At 43.7% G+C, this 27950-nt stretch overlaps 1 protein-coding gene across 1 annotated transcript in view; it reads right to left on the bottom strand.

Moving 5' to 3' along the window:
* Positions 1-691: 691 nt before the first annotated feature.
* PDCL3 (phosducin like 3) overlaps positions 692-27950 on the bottom strand; it is a 75113-nt gene continuing 47854 nt past the window's right edge. Inside the window, exon 6 of the mRNA XM_078658024.1 lies at positions 692-2815. Coding sequence (XP_078514150.1) covers positions 2670-2815 — 146 coding nt within the window. The 3' untranslated portion in view covers positions 692-2669. The remainder of the gene's footprint in view (positions 2816-27950) is intronic.

Below are 27950 nucleotides of genomic sequence, written 5' to 3'. Positions count from 1 at the left end.
AATGTATATTTTGACAAAGGAGTTAGTCCATCATTTTTTGCACATTGAGAGTCCCTCCACTAAATTAGCTTCTAAAGTTTAATTGTATAACATTATTTTGTAATATGTCATTAGGTACAGAGGTATATACTATACCTAGTATCTGTCGATAACCATTTTGTTAATATAAGATAGATGGGGCACCCAAGTTTAAGTTTACTACCTTCTTGGGTCTTTCTTGTCTTATGCGGACACTAGCTCCCATTGCCCAATGCCAACAGCATGACATGCAATTCCAAATGATTCACCCCTTCCCTATTCAAAAACGAACACTCGCAGTCGATTTAAGTTCACCTGGCACTAGTCAAAATGTAGTACTTACCTTAAAGACCTCAAGCAGGCCTCAAAGTATCCACTTAAAGGCCCTCCTTGATATAAAAATGTTTGCTTACCAAGAGGATACATGCATGGATGCACCTAGAGACTATTCATTTGATTCTGTTCATGGTACAACTGGCTGAGTTTTCCTATTACATACAAGTACTGCTAGAGCACAGATTGCAGTGACAACCAAGGCAGTCGTCTTCTCATTTGATCTCACTTGGGATCAGTAGGTTCAACCTACTAGGGGTTATCTTACGCTGCACCTAGGAGAATGCAAATTGCCCGAAGTAAGAAAGGAGTCAACCTTAATACACTAAAGCGGACTAAATCTCTGTAGAAAATGTAACCAGCTTTATTCATGTGTACACACGAAAGTTGTACAAAAGTAGGCGTAAGCATATTTATAGTGACTCTTGACATTTACTACCGACTTTCAAGTACAGTTCTGATTTGGACAGACTATGGAATAGCATGCCTGTGAAATTACAGCAAAATGTGTATTTAAAAAGTAAATGAAAAATAAATAATTTACATTTTGCATACTTATTTTTTTATTTATGCAAAAGACGGATGCCAATTGTACAACACCAGGCCATTTTTTTTACAGGGTACAAAAGCATGTGTCACGCGTACACAATGTGTGCGAATTCTTCTGTCTTACTAAACACAGACGACATAATAACTCTGCTGGTACAATCTGATCATTTCTGCCCGCAGAATGTCTCCTTATGGCAACTAATATGGCAGTAATATTCTTGAAAGGATCTTCTTAGGTGAATGTAATCCAGACAGACCCCAAAGTGTTGGACTGAAGAACCCTGTATGAAAGAAATTAAATATGGGATGCTCTGAAAAATATTCTTGAAATGGCTGGAGAAGGACTAAGTAATTGGGTGACTTGACAATGGTAGTTAAATTATTGAACCCAAGATATGATGCACCAACAAGAGTTGAACAACAATATTAGCATCAAGAACTGGTTTCTGTTTTAGTGAATTTTAAAAGTAGATTTAAATAAAACAAGTGTGGCTTGAATGAAACTACAAGGGTACACGATGCTGAAAAAAAAAATATATATATATATATTCTATGCATACAGCAAACGTTCATGACACAAACATGATTTAATATGGTTTACACTTTAAGATTTTAGCCATCATTGTGGAATTTAAAAATCTCTATTTTATTGGCTTTCTAAAGGTCATATGAATTTATTAGGAGAGGTATAGACATAATAAGTAGAGAGCAGGCCATTGACTTAATCTGGCTAATGCTCAGTTGGCTTGCTACCCCTAACGGTTTGGGGATGGTTTCCCGCTGATACAATGCGGCTTCTCTGCAGGTGATCACACTTCCCCTTATAAGCATATCTCAATGTAACAAGGCAGTTTAGCAGCTGTGCAGAGCACCTTCTGGACTGCAGCTTCTTCTAGTCACCATGTACACAAAGGCCGACTCCTCAAAAGAAACGATTGAACCCATCATGTTCACAGTGGACACTGCCGATTGAACCCATCATGTTCACAGTGGACACTGCTACAGAGGCCTCTTGAGTCTTCACTGCTTGCTTCTGGCTGTGGATCATGAAGCCGCGACACTGGTGTTTAACATTCCAGCATCTTACATTTGACAATGAAACAGCAGTATTCAATGTCGGTGGTCCTGCAACATTTATCACCCGGATCCCCTCCACCGGGAACCTCCAAACTTGTTGAATTGCTCAAGCATGTGTTCAAGGTGGCTCGTCGGGATCGCAGTATTCACAATGAACATTCAGAAGCAGCCGTCAAGGCAGTACTCACGATTTAAGATTCAAGCATGACCAACGCGAAGTGTGATCAGCTAATTTATCTGTATTTTACTTTTTCAATTTTATATTAGGAGCGCATATACAATTGATTGAGGCAACATAAACTATGATATAAATTAATTAATTCAGTTAAATTCCATCACTCTGTGGCTGCCGAGTGATGCCACAAACAATTCCCAGTGTCAAACTCTTAGTAAATGTGATTGGAAATTGGTAAGGGACTGAAGAGGTCATAGAAGTAAATTTGAGCCAGATTATAATCTATCATTTAAGGGAAAGAAATGGTTCACTCATTTATATGTTTCACAATTATTAAGATATTTATAAAGATTTATGTACAGTAGAGCGGTGTCCATGTCAATCTCGGTTTTGCATTGCAAAAAGTATGTACCATTGCAGTCCATGTATTTTTCAGAAATTGCACACAGTGTTCCACAGTTTTAAAAAAACACATAACGAGCAAAGGACAGAGGATGAATGTGAACACACGTTGAGTTCAATCCTCATCTTCAGAGTCGCTGCCTCTCCTCGTGGGAGCAGAGCATCGGATCGCAGTCATGAGTTGGTCCTGAATCTGCTTCCTTGGGTTCTCCTCCAGGTCTGTCTTGATCGCACCGGACTCTGCAAGTTTCCACTCAAGTTCTAAGGGAGGCAGAAAAAAAACCCGAAAAAAATCAGCACGACACAGAAAACACCACGAAAACAAGCACAATCCATGCATTCTGAATTTTCGTTTAAATATTTCTCTTAACAAAACATTTTGGTGGAGCAGTTACTTTTCAGGTCACAAAAATCTCGTTAAAAGCAAAGATGGTAAAAAAAGTTGGGAATGATACAGAAAAATGTTAGGGTTTGGTGGAAGAGTAACGTTAAAGACAAAATATAGTGCAAATTTAGGGATTTGTTAAAAAATGAAAATGGTGGAATGTAAGTGACTGCGGTTACCCATATATTTTTTTTAATGGGAGGATAGTGGCAATAATTTTTTTTTTCCGGAGTTTTATATAGCGCGAACTAGAACCGAACCGAATCAGTTATCAGAGCGCTTTACATAGCACCAGTTACGATACATGAGGACACACTTTCATTTTTTAGGCATGGGGAGATTAAGTGATTTGCCCAGAATCACAGGGGGTTTTTGGCGTCGTTACCGAGACTCGAACCCAGATCCCCAGGTCCGAGGTCGAGCACCCTAGCCGTTAGGCCAACCCCTCTCCCCAATCACAGGGGGTTTTTGGCGTCGTTACCGAGACTCGAACCCAGATCCCCAGGTCCGAGAAGATTAATTAAGAGTTAAGGAAAAGTGAGGCGAAGATTTAAGTGTAAAGAACAAGAGTGAGGGTCAGGGATCTCCCGCTTAACAGAAAAATATATATCTGTATCCTTTCGAATTCTAAACAAATACCCATACTTTTTTTTCAACTACTTTAAAATATAGGAGTCAGAAATGAATCATCTGTGATCAACCTAAAAGTTATTATTGACCGTAAAGATAATATCAAGATATTATGGTAGTAAACATATGGGGCCTCTTGCGTCCCTTCCTCCTATTGTTTATCATTTAATGGAAAACACATAGATTTCCCAAGTAGATCATTATGTCCATGCCCTCCTACTGGATACTGGTAAAATACACTATGTGTTCAGAATTCCAAACAGGGAGATGGTCGCAGCTCTGTAATGGATCACAGGTCCCAGTGCTTTCAATCGAACACCTCTCGCGAGCACGTAGTCCATGCACAGATCCCCCTTCTTAGGGAGATTCCGGTCCCATGTCAAATTTAGAACGGACTCCCTTAATCAATGTTCTCACCTGACCCCCAAATGATATTTTACCTAACCCTATTAGGTTAATCCCTTTATTCCCATACTCTTTTGGAGTTGGCATGTCCCGGATAAACAGCAACCGTCGCCCAAACCCACTCCCCTGTCACCTTGGCCAAGTTTTCTTACTATATATACTTATATACTTTATTAGTGTAATGTCATGATTGCAAATCTGAGAAGGATGGCACAACAATTTTGCGAAGTGCTCTGCTGCACGTTTGGGTAGGTACACAGTAGATGGATAGATAGATAGATCAATCACTACTAAAATATTCTAATAGTACCAAAATATTCTTGGCAAACTTTTGGTAGGATCCGTGTTTAAACCTTAAAAACTGTTGCCTGTGATTTAGAGCAACTGCCTGCAATAAATACAACAGGATAGGATTCACCTGTTAAGAAGGCACACTGCAACCGCCTGGCTACTCTTGAAGGAAGAGGAAATGTCAACCATTTGTATTATCGAGACGGATTGCATGTATCGAGACTACAGACCTTGCTAATGCTATGCTAGAGCCGAAAACTCAAGACAGCCACAGTCAATCATTTTAGAAAACCAAGAAAAAGAAAAGTATTCACACCAGCCCACCTTCCAACTATATACAGAAAAATGTTTTAGAAAAAATGTTGAGCTGGAAATACCGCTAAACACTGAAGTCGAGTCTGAAATGTTGAAATAATAAAGACTTATTATAACGTTTAGGATTTGCAATGGCAAATCTATTGTGATGGAAAGTTTTCTGCACCGTGAAACCACTGATACGGTACATTACATTGTATTACACTTGCTGAAATTTGAAAGAAAATTGTAGCTCATGGCTCAACACTGTCCTCTTGTGGAATCTGGACATTTTGTCCCTCCTCTGCAAACAATCCGGCAATGCGAATTTATTTACATAACTCATATCGATTTTTAATCTATTTTAAGGCCTGGGCGCTACCAAATTTCTCTTGTTTTTATAGGTTTATGTGGAATATACATCATTATTTTTTTGTATTGGAGGTGGGACGACCCTCTGTTGCAAAGAGTTTCAAATTTATAGCACTATTTTTATTAATGTATTTAAAATATGGGGATTCCCCTATTTCCTCCTCCTTACAATTACACCAAGGAACGGTGATGTTATACATTTTCAAGTAGTTCAAAAGGATTTTTTTTACATTCATGAATACTGTGTTTACGGTATCTAAAAAAAATCCTAATCCTAAATTTTTGGACGCTATATTATTTCACCTATTTCAACACATTAATTTTTAAATCTACATTTTTGGAGGACATGCTTTTAAGGTTCAATCCCTCAAGAACGTTAAATAAATTAGGATGAATGGAAAAAAATTGTATGAATGGATGCTTGTGTTCTAGTGCAGATGACATGATATAGCAGGTGAGGCTCGACTGTACCTTTTACGATGGAGGCGAGGGAGATTTGCATATGTTTGGTCTTGATATGTGACTGCACAGATAACCAGCATTTTCAATGCAACAGGTCTCGCATTTCTTAGAGTTAGAACTATTGACGTTGTAAATGATAGTATGTTTTACGTCTGAGTTTGTAGTGTAGTGGATGCATGTGATGTATAGAGGATGTATATTGGTTGTACTGTGCCGTAGGTTAAATAGATATTAACTTGCACTGAAGTGTAATACGTTTTACGTGTCAGATGTAAATTAAGTTCTGGGATACAAAAATACATTTAAGAAGACCTCACTTTACGGGTCTAGCTATTATGTTTGAGCTATTCTGTGATCTGTGGTTATTGGATAGGGTACTGGGTGTATTATGTTACTCTATATCACAATTATTTAGTTTAGAATTGCTTCCTAAACAATGCCAGTTTAAATGTGATGCTTTAGGTCCCTGTTACAACAGAGGTCTGAACACACTATAATTGAGAGGTATATGTGTATTTATACAAATGTCACCATTTGCATTGAGCTGGAAATAATTCAATATGCAGACATTAGGAAAGTCACAAAAAAGAGCAATGCTTGTGATCTGAAAATATCAAGGCAGTGGTGGTGCAGTTCGGAACGATCAAGAATCTGAACCGAAGACACGGGAGTACCCATCTGTGCCATAAGCCTAATGCGAGAAGACAGACCTGATATCTGAATGCTCGAAATAGGGTAAAAAAGTTTTTCGATCACTAACCTCTTCTCAAGTCCTTTGTCATGTAATTAAAGAAATGACCTGCACCTCCACAGCGAACCTTCAGAGCAAAGCACACAAATCAATGATTCCTCTAAGTCATCTCCAAAACAGTGTAGAGCCACTCTGCCGCGGTCTTCTCACGGCAAGAAAAGACACTTTGTAATCCCGTTTTTGAAACACTGGGGAGACATTTACCGTTCATGATTTCACTGTACAAATATCATCCAACACGCAGCCGCCCAACTAAAACCTGTAACAGAAATGGTTTTAGGCCCACCCTGGCCCGCCGCTTGTACATTGTGGCAGCGCCTGCAGAAACGCAATAGCTAGTGAGCCACTTTGCATCCTGGGGATTGTAATTTTCACTCGAAGCTCCTGTATAACGTGATGTTGCTTGTGAACCACAAGTCACACAATTCTCTGGGAAGGCAGTTTAGAGACTAGATGGGAGAAATAGAAACCGAACTGGTCATGTGACCTATTCATCCACCGCCATAGTTCCTTTGGATCTCCAGTCTGTCGTTGCTGCTCTGTTTCATTTGCTGTGGAGATCCTTGTCTGGTACCAGGATGTGAGGGAAGACTCCCGGAGAATCCTTATGTCCTTGCATAAATTAAACAAGGGTCCAAGAATCATTTGGTTTCCCACTGAACCATTTCTCTGGAAGGCTTAACTCTTGGAGAAATATGGAATGCCTTCACAGTCAATGATGCCCAAGCAAACCAGTGGTGCGCGCGCACCACAGAGGAGCGGGGGCTAGGGAGCGCAGGAGCGCGGCGAAAACGCGCTGCTGCACGTGCTAGCCACTGACAGGAATGGGCGGAGCAAAGGCGGGACATGCGCCCGCCTTTGCCCAATTGCGTGATGGCTTTTAAGCACGCGAAAGCCAATAGGGCCGCGGAAAGCAAAACCACACGCACAAGCGTGTGAGCAGCTTTCAGAACACCATACAAAAGGGCTCTCGCTGCGCGAGCAATGCTGCGCATTGCAACGCAAGCACGAGCCCTAAAAATAAAGTGGAACGGGCCAAAAGTAATTACCAATGGTTTAGAATGATTCCTGAATTTGAAGTGACTGTCTGTTGGCTTTTTAAAACTAGGATTGTTTGCTTGCCCCCAGATAGATTTCATCACCCACACAAAAAGAAAAACATGAGATATACGTTTCTTTTTTCCCAAAAAATTGGTAAATGGTGAAAACCTTACTTTGTGAAAATGTTAAAGTTAAATCCAAATGCTTCGTGAAACGCAAGCATGGGCATGTGCGAGTAAGCTACCCTAATATCAAGAAATGGTAGCAGGCTGAATTCCTGCAGGTAAGGAACGCACCTGCGCTTTTGACAAAAGGTGACGCAAGAGTAAACACCACTGTCAAAGTCAAGAGATTTGGCTACAGATGACTAAAAGGATGGATAGGTATAAGGAAATGCCTCTTTTTGTATGTCACCCCAGGTTTTTGGACTGATGCTGCTGGTGTTTCAACTGTGAGAGTGCACAGTGGTCTGCTAACCAGACCTCAGTGCCTGTGCCCTCACCCATAAACTAATATGTCAAAGATGGCTTTTACCCAATTGGAGTAAATGGTGCCCAAGGGGCCCAGAGCATGCAAATTAGAGCCCCCCCTCCCCAACCAGGGCTTGTATTATTATTATTATTATTATTATTAAGCGTTCTTATATAGAGCTTGATTACCCGTAGGCATCTCGGCGCTTGCCTTGGGAACCCGTCCTGGTTTTTCCCTGTGAGATACCCGTACTGGGCATCCCCAAGGTGAAAGCCATGCATCCCGCCGCGGGGGGGCCGTAGTGGAGATTAAGCAAGCTAATGCCCAGAGGTGCAGAGTGTGAACCTGTGACTCGAGTATGCACCGAAACGAGAATTATCGAGTCTGTGGATATTTGGGCTCAAGACCCTGCCGCGTCAGGAATTGAACCCTGGTCCCGGGTCTGACCTCTGCTTCAGGGTCTGCCGCCTCTAACCAGTGAGCCACACTTCTCCACTTGTAGCACTGGTTGTGCCACCATTGGTGAGGCACAAGTAAAAGGAGACTCACAGCCCACCATTTGCAGATTAGAAGAGCAGTTTTTAACTGCTGGCCCGACTTTGCCCTTTAAAGCAATGGCAAAGCCAGACTGCCCCCAGGTACATGCATAAGTAACCCCCTACAGAAGGCCTATCGAGTCCTAAGGCAGAGTGCTACATATTCTACAAGTAGAACATGTAATTTTACATGTTGTGGGATTAAAAATGTGGATCGGTCATTTTTACTGAGAAAAAGCTTGGTTGCCCAATTGGCGAGTTCAGAGTTACACGCTTACCCCTCAGCTGTGCTAAAGCTGGAACAGTGTGACCAAAGTGAGTCATCCAAGGTACGAAACAACTCATTACATTAAGCCACCTCGATTCTCAGGTCGAAATTGATGTAGCAAGTAGTAAAGTTGTGACTTTGCTGCCTTAAGTCCCGTGTACCCATACTGGTTGCACACTTGGTTCTGACGCAGAGATAGCTTTCTGCCCTCCTGGGAAAATGTGCTAACAACTCTCAGGAATCAATTCTATAGGGGCGTTCCCTGGATAGAGGTGTCACCTTCCTCCTGCAGGAAGCCCCACTGATGTTGGCCCAAAATGGGAGTTTCAAAGGAGAAGCCACGTTTGAAGGATAAATTGAGTGACACTTGGGAGAGGGGCTGCTCCATTGTTCGAGCAGACAGGCTGGCACGTGGGACGGGAGAGGGGGAGGGGGAGGAGAAACTAGTTGCCAAACCTGTTTCCCAGGGGTGTATAGCCATGTTGGTAGCCACACCTCTGGGGTGGGCTAGGGAGCGCCACTCACCAGGAGAGGGGCCCTGCCATATTGGAAGTGGGCAGAATGGTGCATCCTGGGATGCCCAGCTACCATACTTCACAGGAAGTGGTCATCAGGTGGAGAGAAACTGGTAGCCCTTTGGCAAATTGACTGATTTGTCGTACTCATGCTCCCATGACGCAGACAGGATCCTTCTTTACGGTTACTTGACCCAGTCAGCAGCTTAATTTGTCGCAAACGCCACTGATATTTATTGTTGTGTGATCCTTTACTCTCTGATCAACATAACACACTGTAGTGTTCTTACTCCCTCTGGTTATACTATGTCAACCAGTACAAATCATCTTATCACTGTTTGGAACCTTTCACATGTCTTGTAAAGAGCTCCAATACCCTCTGGTCTAGCTAGCACTATATAAAACTCTCAAACAAACCAACGGCATCCTGCCCTGAGGGCATTTTCTGAGCATAAGTAGGGCACCCCTGCCATCCTGAAGTCAGATCTCAACTGGACTGAAATGAGGACTCCCAACGTCTGGACTCTTTCCTGGCTGAAATACATCAGGCAGGAATTTGATAGGTTAGGTTGCTCCCCATTATGGTCCAATCCTGAAGAAGCGTGTAGGGGCATATCTCGAAGGGAGTTAGTTAGTCTGTATTACGATCAAAAATTGTTAGCCTGTCTATCAAATGCCCAAACTGGAACAATAACGAGATCATTCCTGGTTCTAAAAGATCACTATAAACTGGAGACTGCCTTTGACTTCATCAGCCCCAATGGTCATAGGAAGCTATACCTCCAGTGGAGATATGACTCCCTACCAATAAGAGCTTTGGCCTCTCGTTGGCACCTTAACGCTCCCAGGAACTGCCCTGCGTGTGGGGCTGAATTAGAGACAGAGTTACACACAATCTTTTTCTGTCCTTCCTACAAGGCTTCTAGGAAGAAGTGGATCATCCCCATCTGCAAAAACATGGGCATTAGGGAGTATTTTCGGTCGTACCGAATATTAAAAACAGACTTATCACCAATAATTGTTTTTGCGGTCACGAAATTCCTGGCTGCCATGTGGAATATCAGAAGGAAGTATCTGCTAAACTGTGATGAAATCTAACTGTGCAACTGCCGAGGTGATCTATGGGGGAAGGTGTCCCGAGGTGTCTTCGGGTGATTGGCCTTTGATCTTAAACTATTGGTTTTACTGAACGATTTGTATGGCTTCTGTACCTTTGTATTTTTTAACAATTGTAATGTTTTATGATGAATTTTATTGTGTACACTTTTATGACATTTTTCTTGTCGAAATAAAGACGAAATGATGATGAAATGAGGACCGAAGGAGGAATGTGCTGCTGCACTGTGGAATAGGCAAAGAAGCTGCACCGGCATGACCTGGTGGCTAGCAAAGGCGAGGGACTGTCCCAGCTGTGTCCTGCTAGAGAAGTCATCTCCAGGGCCAGCCAAGAGACTCCAAAGGTCAGTGAGCTGCCCTCCTGTTCACAGCACAGGGGCACAACAGCTGAGAAGCCTGCTGGGCAAGTTGGTAACCCAAAGTCGCCAACCCGCCACTGTGCAGCATCAAGGATCTGGACAAGACGCACAGAGTTGCACCTGAGTTAGCTGAGCCCAGGAGTGTCATTGAAGTGCAGCTGGGACCTTCAGACGATGAGTTATCGACCCGGGAAAGATTGGCCTGTTACCGCGATACTGGGCAATTGGTAGTTCAGTGGCAACTGGACTTCTGCCAGCACTGAGAGGACTTCGAGGGATGTCGTCCCTGTGACCAGGACCGCTTCACCCTCTTTATAGACCAAGAAGGAGTTGCAGGAAGACCCCAGTCTACTGCATCGCATCCACAGAATCCTTTGAGAATCTTCAGGATCCTTCATCTCTTGCATCAGGACCAGTTCCATAGGAAAGCCTTGCAAAGGATAAAAGTGCCTGGAACTGCACAAAGACTGCTTCACCTGCTGAGGTAAGTGTTTTTGGGAAACCTTGTTGTCCACCTGGCTGGCTCCCTGCACAAGTTGGTTACCTAGAGTGACTCCAAGTTACTGCCTTAGAACTAGCCAAACTTTTTAGTGAACACATTTCTAAGTGTCAAATACTTTGAATTTGCCAGTGCTTGTTCGCGGTTGAATGAAATACTTTGATTTACTATACCTTTTCTGATTTACTATACATTGTAAATTCTATATCTCTGGACCCTCCGTGGATCTTTTTCGTTGTGGTGTCTAAATATACATATAAAATACCATCTATTGTTATACATTGGTGTTGTATTTCTTTGGTGTCATGTCGATTTATTCTTCAGTTTGGTGCTGGTTAAATGCTTTACACTTGTTTCTTTGTGTAAGCCTTGCTGCTCAGAGCCACAGCTATGCAGGGTTGAGAAAAAGTTTGACAACCAAAACCTAAGGGTCCTAAATGGGGTTGGTAAGTGTATTACAAGGTGAGGTTGCACAACCACCCCATATAATACACCCCATTTCCTCACAGTAGGTAATTGCAAGTTTGGGTTACAGGGTGAATGAGTGTTTGTGTGTATGTTTACATTACGTCAGAATTATGCAGTTGTATTACACTGGAGAAGGCAGAAGTATGCGGACAAGTGTGCATGTTAAGTTTGTCCCATCATGCAGGAATCATTGTTAAAGGCATTCCACATTAATGGAATGGAATATAAGTTTCATGAATTTTTCAATGCACATTTTTTGTAAGTGTACATTTTTATCATGCTAATAAAAGAACATTATAAATACATTAAAAGTGATAGTGCATGGAGAGTGACTTAAAATGATAATGTTTGGGTTAGATTTTTAAAAACTGCTTAACTTCAGTTTCTTCGGTGTTCGTGTGTTGTGGTTCTTGACAGGACTTGGACACCAGTGAAGAGCCTATGGAGGCAGCACTTACAAACAGCATAGACAGCCTGCCAAGTGCCGCTAGGGAACCGGAACCCTACATAGGGAGACACAAGCGCCTCAGGACCCTCACAGGTGAAGCAGCCATGCTCTACAAATCCTGATTAATTGAGAAGACGTGAGGAGAAGTAGGGCTTGTGCTGGATCAGTTGGCGTGTGAGATGGAGGTGCGTGGCCAAATGTCCCTGGATCCGGCATACGATCCAACAAGTGCGGCTTCTTAGGGGATGCGGGAAGTGATGATTTCACACCATCATCAGTGTGGTTGAAGGGTGACTTGAGATGATTTTCAGACCATCCCACCATAGGGAGAAAGAAGACATACAAACAAAATGCACAAAGCTTTCACCTGGACGCACTGCATCGAAAGACACCCTCCCTCTTAAAATGGAATCACTATATAGTGGATAGGATTGTAGAAATAGAAAAGGGCAACTAAGGAGAAAAACGCCTGGCAACTTAGCGGCCATTTTATAAGGTTAAGTTTCATTTACCCGGTAAACAGTGCTTTAAATGGACAGGTACTGAGTACCTTTACTTCTGCAATTTTAAAAGAAGGGTTCCCCACACTTCTCAGCAGAGGTCCTTAATAGGAGAGTACCGGCACTTCTAAGCAATAAACAGGTTCTGTAGGATAGTGAGTACCTACACTTTATATTTCCATTTCACTCACTGCCCGTAAGGAAGTAAACATGTCCACTAATTAAAGGATATAGTTACACAATACGTCACCCATCAGAAAATATATTTTGGTGCTCAATACTTTTAACTATTATTATAAGGATGCACATATAATTACTTTCTTCTTATTACCTGAAATTGGCCATTGTGCAATGGTTCTGTATCCAGCTGCCAGTGCCAAACCCTGGCTCATGGCAATCGGACCCCAGAAGAAGTGGTATTAGGAGCGGACAGGCAGTTGTACCTATCCCAGGAAGATGGGCCAATGCTGCTACAGTGCACCTTGCTGCCTGCCACACACTTTACTTCACACAGTGATCACACTTAAGAGGCTGTAGCAACAGGAGGAGTCAGTAGGGCCAGGGCTGATAGGTGTGGCAAGGTACACCTACCTCAAGGGAGACGCAATCGCACTTTAGGCAAAACAAAAGTAGGTATAAAGTAAGATTATTTTTTTTTTTTTTTTTTTTAAAGTGACTAGAAACAACAAACCACTTTAACAAGCATTGGCAAAGCCAACAGGTCTAGCTTTAAAGTAATGTCCTCTGGTAATGAGAAGCATTCAGGTAAATGGCATGGGAATGGAGATATATATATATATATATATATATATATATATATATATATATATACCTAGAACTACAGAATAATGTTGGTGGAGGTTAAATGGTCAGGTGAGAGTCGCACTGTCAAGCCGCACCTTAACATCCATGTAGGTTGACACACATACCCTGTTGTGGGGTGGGGATTTCAACATTGCACTTAAGGACGGCATGGATAGGTCGGGCACCACGATCGAACATCACACAAGGGCTCGCGACAAATTGCACGACATAATAGCTGAGTTAAACATCAGGGACATATGGAGAGCGCGACACCCATTAGCGAAAGAGGCCACGCACACATCGATAGCACATGGCAGTTGGTCGCGTATAGACTACTGGTTGGGGTCTGAAGATACGTTATTGTGGACCAGCGAGATAACACACTTGCCTAAAACGCTATCAGATCACAATCCGGTTAAGCTGTCCCTGAACATCCCCAACTACACACCCCCTCCATACAGTTGGAAATTCAATGCCGCAGCGCTCACAGATTTAATCTATGCAGACACGATCGAGAAGGCAATCCGTGAATATTTTCTTCTCAATGAAGAATCAACAGATGACGCAGGCTTCTTGTGGGAAGCGTTCAAGGCGACTATCCGCGGTGTATGTATCGGTACGACCGCAGGGATACTGCGTGATATTAGAACACAAATATCCAGATGTGAAACCAAACTGCAAGCACTGGAGAAACACTATGAGGCCTCACACCAACAAACAACTCTTAGTGAAATCAGAGACACACTAACAGAACACGGTCGATTCGCGGCGGATGAACTCAAATATCTCAGTAAAAAGCACATTGCAAGATCATACGGGGGGAGGGAGGACGCCCAGGGAAGGTTTTGGCGGCTAAAATCTGTGCAGGGCGTAAGTCAACCATCATCACGCAGGTGACAGGGAAGGATGGTGTATCTTATACTGATCCGCAGGGCATTCTGCAATGCTTTGTTAAAAATTACGGTGAACTGTACAAGTCATGCCCGGTGGCCACACAACAGGAAACACTGGACTACCTGGATGATATAGCTATTGCATGGCTATCGGACGCGCAGAGACAGTACCTGGCCCTTCCTGTCACAGTGGAGGACGTCACTGAGGCGATCCGGTCCCTGCCGAACGGCAAGGCGCCGGGGCCGGACTGATTCACTTGTGAATTCTACAAAAAATACGCAGACCTCCTGGCCCCCCGCCTGGTTGCAATGTTCGGAGATGCACATGAGGCTCAGTTGCTGCCGGCTTCCTTGCGGGAAGCTATGCTCATTGCATTACTCAAACCGGGAAAAGATGACACAGACTGCGCTTCCTATAGGCCTTTGTCGTTACTAAATGTGGATTCAAAAATCCTTGCTAAAATTCTTGCCACCAGACTACAACCGCTTATGTCTAATCTAGTCCTCCCGGATCAATCTGGATTTATCCCCTCGAGGAATACGGCGCACAATACTAGATCGTTATTTGCAGTTTCTCACTACCTCACACCATCGACTAAAGCGGTGGCAGTGATGTTGGACGCTGCAAAGGCCTTTGACTCCATTGAGTGGTCATATTTGTTAACAATTCTTCAGAGAATGGGATTTCCCCCCATGTTCACACAATGGATTCAATTGCTGTACACACGACCTATGGCTAGAGTCAAAATCAATGGTTACGTTTCAAATGCCTTTAACATCGAACGCGGGACGAGGCAGGGGTGTCCACTCTCCCCCCTCCTCTTTGCCATCGCGCTAGAACCCCTAGCATGTCTGGTCCGGCAGAAGAACCACCATCTGGCGCTCCAGTTTCCCAGCAGACCACTGCATATCTCGTTATACGCCGATGATATGCTTCTCTATGTACGGGACCCGGCCAGAAATCTGGATCCGCTGCTTAGGTTGTATATCAAATTCGGAGGCTTCTCTGGATTGCAAATAAACTGGGACAAGTCACTGTTATTTCCATTAACGGACACGACAACGCCACACACGAGCGAATATCCGCTCGAATGGCACACAGACCCAGTGCGCTACCTAGGAATCTGGTTCCATCGGGACCCGGAACTAGTGATTAGAACGAACTACGGCAGGGCCATAGATAACTTGGAAGACAGGGTCAAGAGGTGGATCCAGCTCCCACTGTCATTGGCCGACCGTATTGCAATTGTTAAGATGGTGGTTCTTCCTAAGCTCCTGTACTTATTCAACAATATACCGATACCGCCACCAAAAGAAGTATTTAATCGGATGTCTAAACTAGTGCTACAACTGATTTGGGCGGGTAAACAAGCGCGCGTTAAACTGTCGGTACTGACACTACCGCATGCAAGTGGAGGATGGGGAGTCCCGGATTTACTGTTATATTACCTCTGTGCACAAGCCCATTACGCCAATTATTGGTATCATCCAACGCCTTATCTAACTCATGTGGCTGTGGAGGAGGGGGATGCCAGTCCGATCCCACTCGATGCCATCATCACTCACATCAGACCCCCACTGCATAGCACAGATATTAACACTATTGATGCCACAAACGCGGCCTGGAGACAACTGGGCAGATTAGCGGACAAACTACCTCTATACGTGCCAGCACTACCGTTGCACCATCATCCTAATCTCTCAGTTACAGCGGAATCAGTTGGCATGAATTTACTAAAAAGTGTAGGTATAGTGAACATGGGGGATCTATACAAGGACGGAGTATTCCTGTCTGACCAAGATTTAGAATTCGTACAAAACCCCACTTTACTTTTCAAATTCACGATGCACAGACTAAAAGGCGCGATCAGGCAACACTATACCACGTTCCCGGCAGAACCGCCCACACTGGAAGCGCTACAGCTTGTTCTGACGTCACCCAACACTAAGCATCTCGTATCACGACTGTATGCACACGTGCAGTCAGAAATAGGTCACAAGGCCACACGTGCACGGGAAAGGTGGGACCTGGTACTAGAAACACCACTTACTGATAAAGATTGGGAGGTCACATGCACACTGACGAGATTACTCACGCCAAATGGCAACCTACGAATTATTCACTTCAAATATATCCATCAGGTGTACTATACCCCAACCAGGCTACATAAATTCGGCCTACGTGAAGATGCACAATGTAAAAGATGCGGATACGATTCGGCCGACTTTATACACCTAGCTTGGCACTGTCCAAGGATACAACAATACTGGGCTGAGTTGGTAACTGTGTTGTCTGAAATGGTGGGAGTCACTGTAGAATGTACAGCACGCTGCTGCTTACTGGGTCTGCTCGGTGCAGTGACAGCGTCGAAACGCCGATTCTGTGCGGTGGCACTATTACTGGCTAAAAGACAGGTATCTATGCACTGGGAGAGCAAAACTGCACCATCGACTAAACTATGGCTGAGGGATTTGGTTTATTGTCAAGACACTTTATGCACGTACGAAGAAATGTTGCCACCTAGGTCTAGGCCCAAGGACTATTGGTCATACCTAACAACGTACTTGAATGCGCACAGTGCAGACTAAGAGTGTTCCAGGTGTTCCAAACTGCTGCTATTGTTTCTTATCACAGTAATCGAGCTAATTTTAGCATCGCATTTGCAATACCACGACAATATACAATGGTTGAGGAGAGCGGAAGTGGAATGATCCAGTTAAGTTGCCTTTCTGTTTAAATGTTTGTACTGCATAAAGTAAAATACCGAGACGATATAGCATAATATACGCGGCCGGCCCACGGTGGTTGTAGGCGACTTGCTGTGTAATAACGTAACGGTGTTATACCGGGGCGTAACAGCCCAATGCACACATGAAACAGTACGCGGCCGACCTTATATATTGAGGATGTGGGCTTTAAGCTGTGTTACATATCACGTATCTGTTTAATAAAGGTCTTGGGAAAAAACCAAAAAATAAATAAAAAATCCATGTAGGTTAATGACTGCCCTCCTCCCATCTGTGCTGCTGCCAGGGCTAAGTCAAGCCTCTCTCTAGATATGCTCTCATGATTGTCTGGCGACAGCTGTGCGGTCAAGCCAGACCACAAAAATAACAGTACATCCACAGATGGCGTGTGAATATTATGGGAGTGGGTGGTGCCACACCATGTGGCTCATATGGCCTGACATGATGAATGTGGATACCAGTGATCTTTCATACCGGAAACACAGGGCTAGAGAGGCGGCCGCACTTGTTATGTGTGCATGGCCTTGCCAGCACCCGTGTCTTTCAGTTTTTGTGCAACCAGCTGCTGCGCTAAAATAAAAAAAAGCACGAAATAGCTGGGTTAATACACCCCAACCACCCATGCAAATCTGTAACAGTTAATTTTAATTTGAGCAAAATAATTATCTGGGAGAGTTTTCGTAGTTTGCACCAAAACAAACTTGTAAGGACACATTGTATTGAAGTTAGAGGAAGGAGGAGACTCTTCAAGATGGCTCCTTGATTCCCCAAATAGTCCCTGCTAGGTGCTGCTGTCCCTGAAGACAATAACAGGATGGCTTTCCCGTCCCTTCCAAAATAATTGAGGTCCCTTTCCATGGTGCACCAAAAAAATAAAAATAATAAGATCTCCCATCCCTGGATGGGGCAAACTGAGTAATGAACCAATTAGCTCCCTTAAGTGAGGGGTAGACTGAACGAGAAAGGCAGATTGGAGCTGGGCCTGTTCCAGAAGAGGACCTCTCCCCAATTCCCAATTTTTGGTTCTCAGTGGGCTTCCTGCCCCCACAAACACCCCTGCCCACACCGCTCCCCAGAGAGAGTTCTATTGGTAAGGTCTGTGACATACCTCCAAAATCTATTGCCTATAAGTTTGCGGAAGGCCGTTGGAACCTACTTAGTTACAGGACAACCAAGGCCTATGCCTTGGTACCCACTTACTCATTTACAATCGTAGGGGTCTAGTGGCATATCCCTTCCCTCGGGGGCATTATGGGATGGGTCGTCCACTGTGTTGGGGGTTCACTTCCCCATTATAACATCCCTGGTGATAGTGGGCTTTCCCCACACTCCACCCTACGTGTCGAGGCTGTGAAAGGCTGTTGCATCCTGCAGTATTTTGGGAGTCCAGCACTAAGCAGGGGATCCTTTCAATTCATGGGGTCAAGTGGGCTTTCTCCGGATAGATAAGTGCAGCTCTGGGGGGATTACCCCTCTGAACTATCCTCTCCCATAAAGAAGGGGAAAGGCCGACTAACACCTATGGGAACAGAGGTGAATTCAGAAACATTCCTGGAGCTTGTGGGAGTTGCCCTCCTTTCGGTGGGGTGAATCAGCTGAGAACGCCACCTCTATTCCACCCCTCCCATACTGGCTAGCTTACACAGTGCTAAATCTTGAACCCCCAAACAGCGTTACATTTGGTACAGCAGTTCAGAACTGTGCACCCAAGAAAACCCTGCAACTGATTCACTGAATACCTTCATGTTGACCGACAGGTGAAGATTATTACATTAGAATACTTTATGGTGGCTGTTGATGCTTCCTCTTAATGTGGGTTCCTCAAACAATTGCCCACACATGGGCATAAATATCAAAATTTGATTTTTTAGATGTACCACTTCCATTTTGGCAGCATTCCTTTTAGTTTTTCCTAATAATGTTGAGGTTAAGTTGCTTATAAGTCACGTACTCTAAGTAAAGGATTAGACGGAGCACAGCACTGTAGCATGTTGACCAAAACTAACAAAAGGATGAGTATACACAGACCTGATGGTTTAAACCTTGTCGTAACAGCACCACTAATATATTGGTGTACTGGACTATATCTCCATGCAGTATTACAACCAACCAGAACTCCTACACCAAGGACATCAGGAACACCCCATGCACACCAGCGGTCACTTAATTAGGGCTAACGGGGTCATACGCCTGTTACAAGGAAAGTTGGATGAGGACATCTACCCTTTAGAAATACACCTAGCATGCTTTAAGTAAATTAATGAAGGATGGGGTAGCTGAATGCTTTGTGCATCATTGTTTTCTCTTTCAGCAGTGAAGATGGTGTTCCACAAAGTAAGACATCAGAAATTAAATGATTTGCATCCCAGACCAGCCAAGTCACTACTTTTTTTAATCATAGATGGAGAATGATGTAGCCTTTGTGCATATTGAATAGATGTACTAATAGTGGTTTGTTATTGACCGCTCTTCTCTTGAAAACTTCTTTGTCAACCAAGGGCATGTCCATAACTGAACTGCAAGCAAACTGGGAGTGTGACCATAAAATAACACCGGGGTTACCCACAAATTAACAATTACAACTCAAACCCTGCATCTGAAATGAGATGGATTCAGGACCTTGAAACCAGACATTGTCTACGCTGTTCACTAAGTGAACAAAGATTAAGATTAGAATTATACTATCTGGAGGGCTGGTTAGAGGTTATGTGAGTCAGTGCTTTTTTTGACATGGTTAGCCCCCATTTTTTGCCTGGTATTTGATGTGGTTTCGATTGTAGTGCACAGAGTCCCTGCCAACCAGGTCCCCTGTGCCAGTGCTTCTTCCCTAAAACATATCCCCAATTGGTACTTCTACCCCCCCTGTAAGTCCCTAGTAAGTGGTACTCTGGACACATAGGGCCTGGGAGCTTCCGGACTAATTCTGCAACACAAAATCAGGTTGGATTGGCAATAGCACAATCTCAGAATTGAAATTAAGCTGGATTTCAAGAAATTAGTAGACGACATAGGGTCAATCCTATTTACATGCTTGTAGTTGGAGACCGAAATCAAGTGCCAGGTGAAAGCTTTAGAGAGCATTCTGTATTCAACTCCTTTTAGCCAGATGTCTAATTAAAATAGATTTCGATCTTTAGATCTCAGTTCCCTCACAACCACACACATGACTATTTAAAATAAATTCAGACTCAAGGGTAGATCTACCTTCTAATAATGAATGCTCTCTGGTGCAGTTGGAGGGAGCCTCAAAGTTGATCAGAATGTGGAAGTGCAGCGTGTAAAACTGTGCTGTAGCCCACTAAGAATGGTAAGGTGGAGAATTGAGAGAACGAGTTAGCTGGGAGACTGACGTAATACAAAATATTCACCTTTAATTTGTGTCTATGCTTTTGTTCCAACCTTTAGTAACTAAAATCAGAAGACTCCTTATAGTACCTCTGGTATTGCGTCTAAATGCATCAGTGCACGTGGCATGCTAATGAGATATCAGAAGATCATGTGTGATTGGCCTTCAGTCTGTCAGGCCTGTTTGATAGAAGCATATACATGTATGTAACATAGTAATCTATATAAAGAACGTTTACTTCATCCGGTTGGGGACATCTATTTGCAAAGTGCTTATGATAAGTTACCAGCATTGGTGTTTCTATCGTTTGTGAGGCCGAAAGAGCTTCAGAGCCTTCATTGAGCTAAGTTGCACCGTGGAGACTCGGAGTCTGGTCTGGGCACATCTAGGTGACCAAGCATGCTGAAAAGGAATTAGGCTCCCAGACACATGGAAGAAATGACGCCGCAGTACAAACTACAACAAGTCTCCTGTTGAGATCAGAGGGACAATTAGAGAGACAACATCTACTGTGGGTCACTACCAAGTATACAGGATCGGCAAGAAATGGAGTAAAACAGAGCAATAGAGAAATGAACATTACAGGGGGAGATTTTCTGCCATGAACAAATCATCCTTATTTGCAGGGATATCGAGGACCTTAAACATTCGTCAAGCCACAAGGTGTAAATACGATACACACATTGACCATTCACCAATAGCAAGAGAAGGCGTATACAGCAAGAAGGCTAAGTGCTGAATTTACAGACAAACAACTTATGGACATCAGTACTTCTTAATAAAAAAAACCAACCTATAGGAAAAAAACTTACTTCACTTGACAACGCAATCATTTTTCTAGTAAAAACAAAGGCAAGACTAAATTGAAAGGCCAGCATGGAGACTTATTATTTCTGAAACCATGCCAAGCTGAACACTTCTGAAGAGAAACCTACTGCACAAATGATGGCTGCATTAAAACCTCCTTCCTCTGTGCTAAATCTAATTCTGGTCAGGCTGTGAAAAGTAATAAGAGCACATCCTATTCTGGGATAACGGTTGCCATTCCATACTTAAAATAATGGATACAAAAGTACAAGGTGTATAATAGCTAAGTGGGCGCCAGATGTCAAGACTACCAAACAGGCATGAAGTGCCCAAGACCCACCACAGCTAACTGCAAATCCGCTTCTTCAAATGTCAAAATGGAGGCCTGGTGAGCAGGACGCGATTACTGCTCGCTGGTGTAATTTCAAATTAATTGAACACCGCGCCGGAATAGCAGCAGTTCTTCAATGGGAAAAAAAGAACTGTAATTCATCCCTATTGCAATTTAAGACAAATTCACTTGAACATGTGCACTTTTCTGTAAAGTATACCATGCCTAAAATTATAGCTTGTCAAAGGGAACAGAACATTAAAAAGTACTTTAGACTGGTGTAAGAAGGCCCAAAAATTACAACTGTATACCCCTTGAAGCTGGATCGATCTCCTGTAGGGTTTTGGAAACCACTCTCAGCTCCTTCAATGAGGATCTCCGGAGGGTTGCCAATTGATTCAAGTGAGAATCTCAAGTGGATAGTTCTACATATCTGTCAATATACAGCAATTCAAAAAGCAAATTGGATTCTTCTAGTTAGATAACGTTTGTTGATGGTCACAAAAAAAGACCTTAACCTTATCGATGAACTGTTATATTATCAAATGTATTTCTATAGCACAAACAAGTCTTTGGGGTGGCACAACGGCACCACTGAAATAAAAAGACTCCTTACCCAGAAAAAAAGACAGACACTCAGGTGGAACAACAAAGCTGATGGAAGAACTGTTGCACAATCAGTGTTCTTTGTTTGGCCGAGGACAAGAAACAGGTCCCACAGTCCAGCCCGTCCCATATTTTATGGACACGGTGGACATCCAGAGAGTATGAGGTTGTAGAATACAAAGTATGAGAAGAAGAGCAGAAGTGGTGGGAATCGCTGGGATTGGTGAGGAAACAATGTGTCAGCGGATGAAGCAGAGTCTAGACAATTAATAGTTTATCAAGAAGTTTTTTGTGAGACATGTCTTTAGGGTGGATCGAAAACACTTTCTAGAGGCATTTTGCATGTTACTATGTTTGGTCATGGTCTCAATTTGTGAGGTGAGGAAACGTTATAGGAGGGAACTGACCCAGGCAAAACAGGTCTGGGAGTGCCCTTTGTGAGACAATATGCACGAAGCATTGATAGCCAAGGACAATAAATCCTTTTGGAGAATAGCCTCTGTAGGAGTCAATGGTCCCAAGACGAATCTGGAATACTGTGTCCAACCACAGCAGTGGGTAGCCCATTTTAGAAGGCTATATTTATGTAATAGTTCCTTGGGGCAGGATGGCAAAGCTCCATTGATTGTGTCCGAATTAAATAATAAAACTGATCTAGAGTTTGGACTTGGTGAAACCCTAGCAGCCATCAATTATTGTCTTGTGTCTAGGGCCCCGGGTCTGATAGGCTGACTAAGGACCTGCATTAGGCTAACCCAGATGGGTGGGTGCAATACATCAACCTATTATGTAATGCAATTCTTTATGGTATGGAGATCCCCTGATCCTGGAAAGCAAAGGAGATTATCCCAATCTTTAACAAGGGGGATCAGAGTAACCACAGGCCTAACAGGCCCATCAGTTTGATTGACTCCCTTCAAAGGATATTCTGTAAACAGGTGCTGGTTCACCTTCAGGATTGGATCGAGAAGAATGAAGTGTTGTCAGACTTCCAGGATGGTTGCCGAAGTAATGTCAGCACTAACGACCAGGTCTTGCAATTGATCTGGATCTTTTGAAAAGCTGCAGTAATCAAAGGGGCAAACTGTATGTTGCCTTTGTTGATTTAAGTACCGCCTTTGATTTGGTTGCTAGGGGTGAACTTTGGAGAGTCCTTAAAGTACTGGGCACTCCTGCACACCTATTAGATATTCTAGTGCGGCTACACTCAGAAAATGTTGCCCAAGTTAGATGGGGAGAAAATGGGCAACTAACTAAGCTCATTTGGGTCAACTATGGAGTCAGGCAGGAGGGATGTGTTCTTGCTCCAACCTTTAATTTTAGTGTACTTTAACAAGGTGATGGATTACCTTAACATGGATGGCTGTGATGCGCCAAACGTTGGAGGCAGGAGGGTACCTGCCCTTCTATATGCAGACGACACCTTCTAGGTCTTAAAAGTCACCCCAGGAGCTACAACAGCTGTTAAATACCTTTAATACTTTTTGTGTAGAGCGGGGTTTGAGCTAAAAAGCTCCATGACAAAGTTTATGATTTTCTGTCACGCTAAGCCTAAGACCAACAAGAGAAACATGTATGTGGGTAACAGTCCCACTGATCTGGATTACAACTTTGACTATTTAGGTGTAAGACTATCCCCTAACCTAAATAGGGCCCCTCAACTTGATAAAAAACACACACATTATTAATCCAGCAGACAGCAAACATAGTCAAGATTCATAGACAGACAATATCCAGGAGGGTGGCACCAGCCATAGAAACCTATATTAGTAAGGCCTTTGGGGGCTGTCATCTACAGGGCAGAGATGTAGGTGGGGTGGGGGGGTGCAAGTACTAGTACTTTGTCAAAGATTGAACACAAGTTCCTCAGATTCTTTTTGGGCATTACTAGGGAGATTGAGGTTGGAGAACCATTGGGTATCCCCAGAGGAGATGAGCTCAATCCCTAGAGCTAGGCTACAAGGAATTTATTGGGAGTTCACAGCTGCAGAAACTGACTTGGTGTGAGGGATCACTTGCAATGGAATTTAAAGATATTATTATTATTATTATTAAGGGATATTTGCAAAGCGCTTGGTTACGCAGAAAACGTGTCCCCGCGCTGGAACTGAAGCTCAGAGATAGACGTAAGGGAGGGCCTAATTATCCTTGAAAAGATGTGTTTTAAGTTTCTTTCGGAAACTCAGTTCTGAGGGATCCAAGCGAAGGTTGAGAGGTAAGGCATTCCAACTCTTCGCCACCAAGTAGCGAAAGGACCTCCCTCCCATGCGGGTCCTGCTTACCCTAGGGACTTTTAGTAGGCCTCCGTAAGAGGAGCGCAGAGCGCGCGATGGTACATGCCTGGTGACAAGGTTGTGTAGTGGGACTGGCGCCTTCACAGCAAGAATGCGATGGCAGGTGCAGAGGGCTTTGAATGCAATTCTGCTTCTTGCTGGCAGCCAGTGGAGGGTCTGAAGGGCAGCTTTGGAGTTCGATCTTTTTGGGAGATTGAAAATAAGGCGGGCTGCCGCATTCTGTAAAACCTGAAGGCGGTTTGTTGCCTTACAGGTTGCTCCCAGATACAGTAGGTTTCCGTAGTCCAACCGTGATGTGACGAGTGCATGCACCAGCGTTCTTTGGGCGGACGTAGGAAGGAGGACAAGGACCTTCCGTAGGCTTTTTAAAACGCTGAAACATACATCCGCCACCCGGTCTATCTGGGGTCCAAAGGAAAGGTCCGTGTCGAGCCAGATACCTAGGTTTTTGACTTCCTGACGGGGCGTTGGGACTTCTCCTAGGCATGGTGGCCACCACGCAGACGACCAAACGGATGGGTTCCTCCCCACCACGAGCACCTCGGTCTTGTTGCCGTTTAATTTAAGGCAATTAGTGGACATCCAGGTTGCAAGTTCTTGCATGCAAGCTCTGAAGCTGTCCATAGCGAGGTCGGGTGCACGTGAGAGGGAGATAACCAGCTGCGTGTCATCGACGTAGGACACAATTTGCAGCCCATGACCTACAGCAATGGAAGCCACTGGGGAGACATAGAGATTAAAAAGGGTAGGGCTCAGGGACGATCCCTGGGGAACGCCCTGGCCCAAACCTATGTCCCTGGAATAGTGGTCGCCCTGGCGGACCTGGAAACTTCTCCCAGTCAGGTAGGATTGGATCCATTGGAGTGCAGCTCCTGATATTCCTCCGTTATTCAGACTCTGTAGCAAGGTGGTGTGGGCTACAGTGTCGAATGCTGCACTCAGATCCAATAGGATGAGGGCCATAGTGTGACCCTCATCCGCCCCCTGACGTAGGGTCTCCACCGCCATCAGGAGTGCAGATATTAAACCTTGCCCTCAGGTATAGCACCCTTCCAATCAAAGTTTTGTAGAAATGAGCACTGGATGGTTTAGATGGTGATCTTTGTCTCATATGTTAAGGAGGGCCAGATTCACTGATCCACATCTTATTTTTTGTGCCCACTTTACTACAGCCCATGTGCAAGTGGATAATTCCTGTCTGCTGGAACATGGGTAATGGGCGTGATCCTCAAGCCTTTAGGATCCTTATTGATGATACTAGTAGAGTAATGGTCTTCTCGTTAGCTAAATACTTGATGCCAGTTTGGATCAGGCGATGTAAGTGTATTCAAGGTAATTGATGAACTGTTGCACTGGAGTATAAAGTTGAGTTGCCCCTGTAATCCAGCTCCCGAGTGGCTAAAGAGAACAGAGATAATGATCTGGGTATTGCTTTATTATCCGATTTTCCGCTTGACACCGATGAAGATACGCTGGAATAGCAAGGCTACTTTTTTAGCATAGAGACCATTTTATATAAACTGCTGTTGCACTTTACGGATCACTGTACAGCTTGCAAGAAAGAATTGTGTGTTCCTTTTTCAAATGTGGTCCTTCTGGTAGAACTTGCTGCTACAATGAATGTTATTTCAATCTTTCATGGGGTTGCCTGCCAGCTCACTTGGTTGTATTTTATGTGGGATTTATTCCTATTTTAATGTTGTATGTATTTTTCTGTAACACATTTATTAATGTTGTACTTTTATAAACCTGGTGCTCGAAATAAAAGTTTATGATGATGAGTTTCTGTGTTTTAGGAGCTTTGAAGTAAGAGAGGTGACTAAAAAACACGATCACAAAAATCCACAGAAATTTGAGTCTTCCAAGTGTGGACTTCTTCATTTTAGTTTAATTTCCTACAATTTGCAAGGGGGAGCCTGCATTTTTTGGCAAAGTTAGATTGCTCCCTGAAACAGTATTTGAGTTGTACATTCACAACACGTCTAACAGAATAAAACATGTATTTCCACAGCAGAGAATATACCTCTAATTCATAAACTGATATTATCTTGCTTACATTCAAATACTGTTTTTCTAACTTTCCAGAACAAAAATTAGGACGTGAGCCCTGTAAACATACATGTTTAACACCATTTTGCAGTGGCATCCATAAAATTAGGCACCAACATACTATTTTAGTGACTTCCCTTTGTTAAAGCTTCTGAAATCATTGTTTATTCAGCAGCTATTTTCATGATGTGAAAATATATCCTTTTTAACTTTTGGGTTTTTGCCCTTTTCAATTAGTTGGTATTTTTGCATAGTTATGGGGGATTTCAATGGATGAGGTTACCTCTATTTTCACTAGGCTGTTTTTTTTGTTTTCTCATCCAGGTTTGTGAGGCATGGTTCTGTTTGCACGGTCTGCATTCAGATGGGTATTCTCAATTGTTCTGACTGACACTCCAACGTGACACTGATGTTTACAGGCAGAGTGGAGGACTGGCGTTAGAACCCCAATAGAACAGAAAATTAAGGTAGTGGTTACACTTCAAAAGGAGGGCTCACCGCACAAAGACCAAAATGCACTGCTATTACATGACCATCAGCCTCGACTAACTCCAGAATAGGACAAAAACAAGCATTTACAATGCAATGGTCTCGTCTTTGTTAAAAAGGTATAGCATTTGGCATTGCAAATGGCATTTTTTTCAATTTTTGTTTTTTTAACAACATAAATAAATGGTATTATCATTTACAATGGCAATAGGTGAGCATTAGAGAGTAGTAGAGAGTATTAGCAGACACAGAGCCCCACACACACAAACACAGAGCCCCACACACACAGAGCCCCACACACACACACACAGAGCCCAACACACACACACACACACAGAGCCCAACACACACACACAGAGCCACTCACACAGATAGCCACACACACACACACACAGAGCCACACACACACAGAGCCACACACACAAAGAGCCACACACACAAAGAGCCACACACACAAAGAGACACACACACAAAGAGACACACACACAAAGAGACACACACACAAAGAGACACACACACACACACACAGAGCCACATCCGTCCTAGAGGCAAACACCAGCTCCTTGAGCAAAAACAGAAAGGCAAACAACTCTCCAAAAGCTGCAGCTGGGAGCTCTGACTGTATTGCACAGATTTGATTGCTCAAGAAGAGGTGTGCTTGTGAGGTTGGGGCTGGCTATTGTGTGCGGTTGGGGCTGGCTATTGTGTGCAAAGGTCAGGCGCCTCGATCATGTCACTTATTTCTCATGATGTCATCTTGGTCAGACGCCACGGGGTCACTTTATCTCATCCCGTCCAATGTGTTCAGATGTTCGATTCGGGTCAAAGGTCATTAGGTTTCGTTTCCATTATTATGGACACTCAGCTAATTTGTTGTTATGGCAGAATAATGGCGGGTACAAAAGTGCCCTTGCAGTGTACAGTTGTTAATGGAAAGTCCAGTTCTGGGTACAAGGCGTCCTTAATCCATCCTGCTGTTCAAACACAACTGGCGCTAGTGTGACTGTCCCTGCCTCGGGGGTGGGTTGTGTGTGTTCAGACTTGCTTTGAGCACACCTTGGCTTCAAACGAGCTGCGTCACGCAACCTCGGCTTCAGACGTACACACAGCAGGCGCCCTTGCGTTTGTGGCAGTGATGCATGCTTCTCTGGGGGGCTGAAATACCAATAGGACAGGCGTGTGTGCTTCGGGCGAACGAGTTACACACGGAAGGGTGCA

Source organism: Lissotriton helveticus, chromosome 8 (genome assembly GCF_964261635.1).
Source record: "Lissotriton helveticus chromosome 8, aLisHel1.1, whole genome shotgun sequence".
Taxonomy (NCBI): domain Eukaryota; kingdom Metazoa; phylum Chordata; class Amphibia; order Caudata; family Salamandridae; genus Lissotriton; species Lissotriton helveticus.
Note: the sequence above shows the minus strand (reverse complement) of the source record. Positions and strands in the feature narration are given on the sequence as shown.